Source organism: Atta colombica, unplaced genomic scaffold, assembly GCF_001594045.1.
Source record: "Atta colombica isolate Treedump-2 unplaced genomic scaffold, Acol1.0 scaffold135, whole genome shotgun sequence".
Taxonomy (NCBI): Eukaryota; Metazoa; Arthropoda; class Insecta; order Hymenoptera; family Formicidae; genus Atta; species Atta colombica.
Window position 1 is genome coordinate 70,377 of NW_017259223.1, and position 9,460 is coordinate 79,836.

At 35.5% G+C, this 9,460-nt stretch overlaps 3 protein-coding genes across 4 annotated transcripts in view; 1 reads left to right on the forward strand and 2 right to left on the reverse strand.

Moving 5' to 3' along the window:
* The window catches only part of LOC108684484, a 3,603-nt gene extending 1,021 nt beyond the window's left edge, over positions 1-2,582 (forward strand). Inside the window, exons 2-5 of the mRNA XM_018188827.1 lie at positions 103-335; positions 603-971; positions 1,524-1,791; positions 1,967-2,582. Coding sequence (XP_018044316.1) covers positions 103-335; positions 603-971; positions 1,524-1,791; positions 1,967-2,229 — 1,133 coding nt within the window. The 3' untranslated portion in view covers positions 2,230-2,582. The remainder of the gene's footprint in view (positions 1-102; positions 336-602; positions 972-1,523; positions 1,792-1,966) is intronic.
* Positions 2,583-2,591: 9 nt separating this feature from the next.
* Positions 2,592-4,842, reverse strand: LOC108684483. The gene is made up of 4 exons (XM_018188825.1): positions 4,542-4,842; positions 3,332-3,902; positions 2,876-3,101; positions 2,592-2,797 (listed from the first exon to the last, which is right to left on the reverse strand). Exons 1-4 carry the CDS (start codon positions 4,840-4,842, stop codon positions 2,609-2,611), a joined length of 1,287 nt encoding a protein of 428 aa, XP_018044314.1. The 3' UTR covers positions 2,592-2,608.
* Positions 4,843-6,707: 1,865 nt separating this feature from the next.
* LOC108684478 (SH3 domain-binding protein 5 homolog) overlaps positions 6,708-9,460 on the reverse strand; it is a 5,485-nt gene continuing 2,732 nt past the window's right edge. For both annotated transcript variants that reach the window (XM_018188816.1, XM_018188817.1), the window contains 4 exons: positions 9,171-9,332; positions 8,677-8,974; positions 8,443-8,606; positions 6,708-8,363 (listed from right to left, as the gene is read on the reverse strand). In XM_018188816.1, coding sequence (XP_018044305.1) covers positions 7,161-8,363; positions 8,443-8,606; positions 8,677-8,974; positions 9,171-9,332 — 1,827 coding nt within the window. In that variant the 3' untranslated portion in view covers positions 6,708-7,160. The remainder of the gene's footprint in view (positions 8,364-8,442; positions 8,607-8,676; positions 8,975-9,170; positions 9,333-9,460) is intronic.

The window sequence follows — 9,460 nt, forward strand, 5'->3', positions numbered from 1 at the left end:
ATAAAATTATAAAATTCTTGAAAGTATCGAATTTTTATTTTTTTTTTCTGTGAAAATATATTCACAGAATATATATTATAATAAATTTTCAATTCCAAATAGCCGGAATACACAACTTTAATTTGGAGAAAGACTGTGGAACAGGTGGCAGTGGGCTCGGTCTGGGTACCAGAGTACCATTACCTCCAGGTCGGATAACTGGAAGCGCTAGTATTGAAACTCTTGTAAGAGTTGGTATTGAAAAGGAGAATGGACTCTCTCCGGACAGTAAAATGGTTATTGTGCATGACTTTACTCCCTGCGTGGATGATGAACTTCAAGTCAAAAGAGGCCAGGTTAGCGACTGATTGTTCTCCGACAGATCTATATTACAAGCGGCATGCTATTTATGTTTCATATGTAGCAATTTCCCAAATATATATAATCTGCATGTCTTCTCCTTTTAACTCAATTTTATTTTAATTTGTCAAGAGTCCTCATTATTTCTATTTAAGTCTTTTTTTATCTCCTCTTTTGCTAGCATAAAAAATTATACAAAACAAACATTAAGAAATTATATGTTTGTTAAAAAAAGATAGCATTAAGGAATCTTTACGTTTTAGGTAGTAAATGTGCTTTACAGAGAAAACGATTGGGTATACGTAATAGCAGCGGACACGCGTATGGAAGGTTTCGTGCCACACTCGTATTGCGCACCGTACACATCGCAGCTAGCAGAATTGACGCTGGCCAATTTGAACAACGTGAAAAAGAAGTTGCCTCGGTCCAATGAGAATGACTGTGATCTTCTTAGTGCAGGCCGCTTGCAGGAGACGCAACAGACCGATACCGGATCGGCCTCGGATTGTGAGAGCTACGCACGAAATAACATTACTACCGCGGATGTCAACGTTAATCGGTCCAACATCACGCAGTCTCAGAATTCTATACAGACTATATCGTCCCAGCCGGACGTACACCCCTTTTTCAAGGTATCAATTGATTAGCCGAATGTCATAAAAACACCCTATTCCCAATTCAATATAAGTTCATTCTAAGTTTTCACCTGGCACTGCAGACCTGATGTCTATTATATTGGATCCACTCAATTCTAAATCTCTCAAAAATGTGAAACAATTCGATATTTTTTATGTTACATCTCTGTAGACTTGAATTATTCTTTTATTAAGCTACACTTAGTATTTATTCTTTTTTAAGTCATTTTTAATTCTTAAAATTAATCAGTGCTTTTTAATTAACAAATTAAATATCAATTAATTTCAAGGAATAAAAGACATAATATTATATTGTAAACACTGTATAAATTAAATAGTTCACAGACTCAGCATCAGTAATTGTGTCACAGATTTTGGCTTTGACTTCGGAGGATTAAAATCTTTCCGATATTAAAAATTTTTAATTGGTTGAGTAAAATATTGGCACTTGTGAATTAAGTATAGTATTTTTTAAGTATAGTATTGAATTAAGTATAGTATTTTTTAATCTCGTTTGATTCATCAGCGAGAAATTCTACCGTTCCACAGGATCCATCAGCCGGAAGATACATTGTTCTTTACACCTTCGTGGCACGAGACGAAAATGATGTTAGTGTCGAAAGAGGCGAGTTCGTAACCGTGTTGAATCGCGATGATCCGGATTGGTTTTGGGTGCTCCGACATTGCGATGGCAATGAGGGTTTTGTACCGTCAGGTTTCGTTTATCCTGGTCATGTTCTTCATTCTTATGCGACAGCCACTACGACGGCCACCACTATCTCTACAAATACAGCATCCACAGACACTCATAGTTCAGGTTGGCTCTTTGTTGAACCATTACATCATTCAATCGTTAAATCTCTGGAAAAGTTTTCTAGAATATATATATGTCAATGATAGGAGTTCAATGGAATTCTGTAACTTCTAATAATTAGGACTATATTTGTTATCAACCTTTTATAATTATCGATTTGACAGTGTTCATTTTGCAGGTAAAGGTACGGGAGGCGAGTCGTTACAACAAAAGGGAGTGCGAGATTTCCGGGACGAAACGACTGGTACGGAGTTAGTGGTGCTTTACGATTACAAGGCACAAGCGCCAGACGATCTATCGGTAAAACGAGCCGATTGGATATACGCGGATCTGGGAAATCAAACAGTGGATGGTTGGCTCTGGGCTTACGCGCCCAAGACTCGCAAGTATGGTTTCATTCCTAAAGCGTATGCGCGGCCTCCTGCCATGACTAGCTTATAATTCGAATTATTAGGGAAGGAAAAAACTCGCTTGATTTTTTTAAGTAATTTCGCAATACTGCCTTTTATCGTTTTGTATCGTCCTTTTATATATTGTATTTGTCGTGCAAAGTATGTGCAAAGAACGAGATAATTAATGTTTTATTTAAATATGTACATCAGATTATTAGTCCGGATGATGCAATGGAAAAATGAATTATTAGGCTAAAAGATGAATGATATTTTTAAGAAATAAACGAGATTATTGCGTGATACAAGATGCAATTTTTTCAGATTTTCTATTCGTTTTTCCTGTATGATTCCAATTTATATTGGATGGGCTTACATTTTTTAAATAGTTATTTCAGAAGCAAAGACATACGTGTTAACTGAACATATGTTTAATGTACAATAACATTTACATTGAGACTAGTACAGCCGGAGGTAATATGGCTGATTAATCCCTCGTGGAGAACTATACAATCACCAGCCAAGAAGACATCACGTGGACATTGAGCGATTCTCAGAGACGTTACAGGGCCTGTGTACGTGAGCGAACGAAATCCCCCGTTCTCGATACTATCGACAGCCTATTAAACCATTCAAGTGTCCATTATCCATCTAAGCACTGATATGTTTTCTTATATACACAAATCGATGGCGAATACCTGAATGCTACACCGAAGTCTGTCAGCTGTGTCGCCGACGTCTAATCCCGCCACCCAGGCAATGATCATATCCTTCTCGCAATGACCTTCTCCACCGGCGTGCATCTCCTCACGACACGCGTAATTGTGGCTGCTATGCAGACGCGCTGCCAACACCGGCAGAGGCAATCGATTCCGATACTTAGGATTTATTTGAATGCTACCGAACAGCCTCGCTGAGGAATCTCTTATTGTTACGATAATTTCTACGATTAGTTAAGTTAGACACGTTATAACATTAATTGCGAATATATGGTTTTATCTAAGAAATTTCTCTCTCTTAATTTTAAATCAAATTTTTATTCGATGTTTTTTTTTTATTAAAAGAGATCACTTGTTTTAAGAAATAAAGAATTAGAAATTATATATCGAACGCACTACCTTTATGCAATGTTTAAACGATGATACTATACTAACGAGAGTTTTCCGGACACCAGTAAGAGAGCTAGACATCGACTGGAGTTGCAGGAGAGAGCTCCGTAGCTGACGATGAGTGTGCTCTCAGCACCGGGTTCAACACTGAGGATGGGCACTTCGGGATGATCGAAAAGAAAATGATGGGTGAGTGCCGAGAAGGCGACGTTTACCGAGCAGTCTAGACGTGGGCAACGTATGGGTCTGCGGGAGCAATCGACCAAAGAGGGACTTTTGACTTTGCTCTCGGAGGAGTATCGATCTATTGCGCCATTTCTCCTTGTCATCGTTGTCATTAGATTGCAATAGCCAGGCTGCTGTTGATAATGTTTCTCGCAACTTTCCACTTGCTCTTCTCGCCGCAGATTGCCTCGATCGCGATCAGCGACGTATGAGATGGCATCCGATTCGTAATTTAATGTTTCGTTATTCCCTTCGCCGGATATCGCCTTATTGAAGTTGCAAGCCCACTGATTACGATGCGGATCGTACGTTCTCGAATGTATGTTGTGATCGCTGTCTCTATCTTGGAAGAAACTAGTATGTGATCTTCGAGGTTGAGGATGCTCCGTAACTAAAGGATATATATCTCTCATTTCATACGATATTTAATTTTTATCGAAAGTGACGATAATTAATCGCATATGCTAACTGATTAATTATCGTCATGAGTCATTATTTAGAGATTTATCTAAATGCTTAGATTTTCTAAAAATTTTTCTACTTTGGAATGTTGATTTCTTTCGCCTTAGAAGGAATAAGTATTGCAAGATTATCTAATTAGATATAATACTTTATTTATCGTTACTAGAATATGTAGGTTTTAGTGACTGAAATATTTTTCTAATTTTTAAATAGTGTAATGATTTGGAATAATTCTATCCATAATTTTATTCTTCATAGTTTTGTTTTACTCATGTAGATTAATTGTCATACTATATTTATGCAAAGTTCAAGTATTTTTTGTATAGTTGAAAATTTTAAAACTTCTAAAAGTAAGTAATAACAAAAAATTTAATGCCTTATATGATTCTTTACATCACAAAATATATCGTGTTACGAGTTAAAAAGATTATTATTATATATGCTAGACTATTATTATATATGCTAAATATATGTAATATGTGTTGTACAAAAAATTTTCCGAAAATCTTAAATTTCCTTTTTTTAGATCCCTACATATATTAGTAGTTATGATAAATATTTTATTGACCTGATCGGATTGAAAAGTTTTGTACACAACGTTGACATAATAAATAGCCCTCGGAACAGTGTGGATTCTGTTCGGAGTTGGCGACGGTTCCGCCGAGATTTGTATCGTTGATGATAACATGACAAATCGCGCACTGTTCAATCTGCGCAGTTTTCTGCTCATTTTCATTCATTTCTTCTTGATTTGTATTTACTTTCTGAATTTTTATATCTTCGTCTTCGCTCCGATCTTCGTCAATTTCCCGATCTTCTTCTGCTTCATCCTCCGTAGTCTCGCTACAGAATTCCTTCCTTTTTTGCATTCTGTTTTCATTATCTGAATACTTTCGAACGAGATGGTGATAATTTAATCCCTACAATACGAGGTATGCAGACAAATAAATAGATATATTTCTCTTTATTTAAATGGACAAGTCCAGCGTTAATTTAGCAAAATTGCCGAGAATATTCGAGCGAACAAAATCATTAATTAAAAAAAAATTCAGTGTATTGGTTATCGCAAATAAATATTAATATACTAATTAACTGTATATTTATCGTTAAATTTACAGTTAACATCGATAAACAATATTTATAGTAATTAAATTTCGCAAAAAATAGACCTAATTTTTTCAAAATTTACTTTTATCGCATGAACTATGCTCGTGATTATGATTGATGAGAAAATAATATACACTGTGTTTATGAAAGTTATGTAAAAATATTAAGGATGTATAATCTTTTTTTATCGAGTAAATTTTGTGATAAGCGCATGCAATTTGCGTCTTTGTTGTCCGCAGTCTCGTGCGTACAGATATCACATGCCTTGCGATGATTATTTGTCACGCGGCCGTCGGCTTTAGCGGCTTTATAATCGACCCTCTCGGTATCCATTTCTTCGCGAAGCTTCGTCGACAATTCTTATCACCGTCTTGATAACCTTTCGTCGATGACGTGTGTGTCTGTAATCGGCTGATTTTCGCCACGAGCGTCTAACATAACATTCAAGATTGTAGTTTCCGGTGTCTGAAACTCAATTTGCACATGTCATGCAAAACATCTTTATGAATGTACTTTTTTATCTTTCATAAAATTATTGATAATTTCATGTTTAATGATGTACATATCAGCATCACATTTTCTCTTCGCGACTTTGTTATTTTTTACATTATGTATCTCTGTAACTGAATTCTTTAACTAAAATTTATATCATGAAATTAATTGAGGCTAATTGAGAATATCTATACTCGCAAGACTAATTCGTAAATACCTTACTTGCTATTTTATTTTTAGATAACTTATCTACTTGAATTTGCTAATTGACTCAAAATTAGGCAAACAATTTATCATTAAGCATTGTATGTGTTATTATTGCATTAAACATTATACTGATTATACACCTACAAGAAATGACCGACTACTTATCGACAAGCTTACCCAGATCCAAGGAAATAATTTTCTCTCCTTAGCAATTAAGTATATTTCTACGGAATTTAAAGAAGAAATATATTGTAGAGCAAGATGAATTTTTTGAATTTCCGAAGTGATTCGTGACAAATAAATTATTTGACAACCGATTGAACTTTAATTGACAAACGTTCTCGATTCGCTGTAATTTAGTCTAAGAGAATTTACATTCGTCAGAGCCAGAAAATGCTCGATACGCCACGGTATTTAGATCAGATGTAAGGCCATCTTGAAGTCTCTCGGAACAAAGAAGAAACAGGTCGCAACGATATCAGTATAATATCGTTGCAAGAAAATTCGATGCATGAATCATCTTGCTTTCCTCCGCAGGAAAGCAAGATTTCCTTTTAAAATCGTTCTAAATTTAATTTATATAGAAGTTTGTTTTTACATTGGCAAAACGATACACGATATAAAGCCATTGACCTTTAGCTCATTGTACAACCGATGCGCTCTACCTCGATATCTATCTGTTTGTGCGAAAAATGTCCGATATGTAAATATCTGTTATCTATGATACAGCTATACTTTCTATATTTATAAATTAAAAGCAGACTGATAACGGTCGAAACTTTTACATTATGCTCATAAAAAAGCGTATCTTGCAAACTAAAGTTAATTTTCTTATACTAAATACTATGATAATAATCACTGGTCGCGTGAATAAAATACACATGTAAATGCTTATTAAGAAACACGTGTTTTATTAAAAAAGCACATATTAAAAGATTAGAAAATAGTAAACGATACGATGCGTACATCGCCTGGTCGATTTTTTACAGTAGGTATATACCTAATTGAAATTGTGTGAGCGTAGATTTATATTTAATCGTGCTGATACCTCAATGATCACATTCTTTGATCGCAATGCTGTGATTACGTTTTAATACAAATAAACTATTAATATCTAACTAATTCGCGACGATTTATATAATACATATCGTTAATTAACATTGTAGCATATATTTAATAACTGGTTGCTGAATAATCTGCAGCAAAACCTATCGAAATATCTTTTGTAACTCCTCGAAAACGATTGTTGTTAAAGCTACATTGCTTCCGTTGCAACATTTCATTTCCAAGTTTTTTATTAATGACATTAACAAATCTCTACACACGTGTTAAACGCAGAAATCACTTATCCTAAGCGATTTATTTTATCGCATTCTTGTACTTATTTTTTAACATCGTCCGTCTTTGTCTCCGGACAATCGCTGACCAGCTTATGTCTCACGTTCGCTAATCTTTCCGCGCTAATCGTTTGTATATTACTCAGATGAGGAGAATTTTCCAGCAGCGTTTTCAAGTTTTGTTTACCGCTCAAATTGATCATACTGCTACTCTTGCCTCTAAGCGCCGATAACGCGGACGTTTGTCTGAAGAGTGATAATAACGGTAACTCTTTAATACTGGTGGTTTTGCTCGCAAACCTCTTGGAAATTGAACCTTTGTCGAGCTGGTCCGCACTTCCAGTATCCAAGGATCTGGCGGACGATAATAATAAATTCTTTAATTTTATCGGACTGGAATTGGCACTACATGGCGCACTTTTTTGCAAATTAGAGCTAGATTGTGTCTGCAACAATGCGACATCACTATGCGAGCTCTTCGAATACTGGCTGACAATGGGAGCCGCTGCGATGTGATGTCTTGATAAACTAGATTCCTTAGGCAGGAACTCGACATTAGAAACTTGTGCGACATGTAAATTCGTAAGTTGTATTGTAGTGTGGCTCTTATTAACTAAAATATTGTTTGTATTACTACAGCTATCTTTTTCAGATTCTTTATTCGTAACATTGGCATTGTAAGGGATATTAATGTCCCAGCTGCTCTGCGTTTTTCTATTCTTAATATTGAATTGAGAGATTTTGTTTGGCACGTATTTCGATATATTTGCGCTTCTTGCTGAACCAGTGATCTTGAGATCAGATGTACCTCTATTTATTGGACTATTATTCAATGATTTTGAAATATTGCTCTTCGCCAACGTTGATGTACCGCGTAACGCTGTCGTTGAATCAATCGTCGAGCATGATTTTAATAAGTGCGCTCTATCGCTAAATCTGCCCCTTTTGATAGTCCCTGGACTTTCAATTAATCTTGTAAACTGATTTGAAGTATGCGTGTTAGACAGTTCAGATAAGGAATTGTAGCACGTCTCATTCATGGTGCTGACTTTAACTGCATCCTGCAGTCCTTCGGAAGAACTTTGTGCGTTGCGCTCCTTAATGCGCAACGAATTTTCGATCGACAAACGATTTAACTTTTCCATACTGGTTTGCAATTCGAGCTCCCATTGCGTGAATTTGCTCTCGCTACCATCAACAGATCTTTTATCAAGATGTTCCATGTCGTTTTTCATTAAACAAGATTTCTGTAAATTATAGATAAATGATAAAAATCGACATTGAAATGCTTTCTACAAGATTTTTATCATTACATATATTACTGACCTCGATATCATATAACTTTTCATTGTTCTCGTTTCTGTTATATCTAATGGGAGATATTTTACAACTATCAGAATCGTTGAACTCGCTCTTATACTTTTGATGCGTGTCTGAACCAATAAGCTCGGCACCGACGCCAGGTTCTCGCGGTCCATTAGCCACAATATCTAGAATAAATGTAACGTTTATAAAAAAAAAAAATAGTTGTTTTACACTTTAAAATATATTTCTCCATACCATAATCTCTTCGTTGCTGATGAATCTGATTACTAATTTCTTCCAACGTTCGGAGACTTGTTGCGTAATTACGTTTGGTTTCCTTAACAGCTTGTTGCAGGAATTCTACTCTCTCCTTCTGCGTAGCTAACATTTGATCGCACTGGGTTTTCATCTCAAAGTACGGTCTCGCTTTTACTATTGCATGTCGGTGTTTTTCTTCCAATTGAAGTAGTTTCTTCTCGGCGTCATGGAATAACATCGCTTTTCTGTGATGTTCTCGACCGCACTCCGCTTTTTGATTCTCCGCATCCATGACCTTCAATAAAAGTATCATTTTATATTCTATTCGTTATATTAAATTTTTTTTTATTAGAAATCGATTATTGAATTAATTAACGTAGGGTGAACAGGAATAAATAAGATATTTTTCAGGATATTTTTTAAATGTTTTATAATACTTTGAAAGGAAATTATACGATCATCATGCTATGCGTTTTACATTTATTATTTACTTTAATAGTCGCATGATTGAGCATATCCTGCCATGCCTGGTCAAAATTCCACTCATGCTGATGAGACATGAATCGCGCTTCAGCCAGAGCCACTGTTTCCTTTGCTGCTGCATGAATTTCGCTAGCTCTTTGAAACAGCTGCGCCTGTTGTTGACACTGCACCTGTAAAATCGCAAGAGAAAATGTCTCATTGATTCACTTACATGACACTTCAGCTAATTGTCACGCATTTAACATACTTAATGCGAAACAACTAGCGTTTATAATTTGCATATATATATATATATATA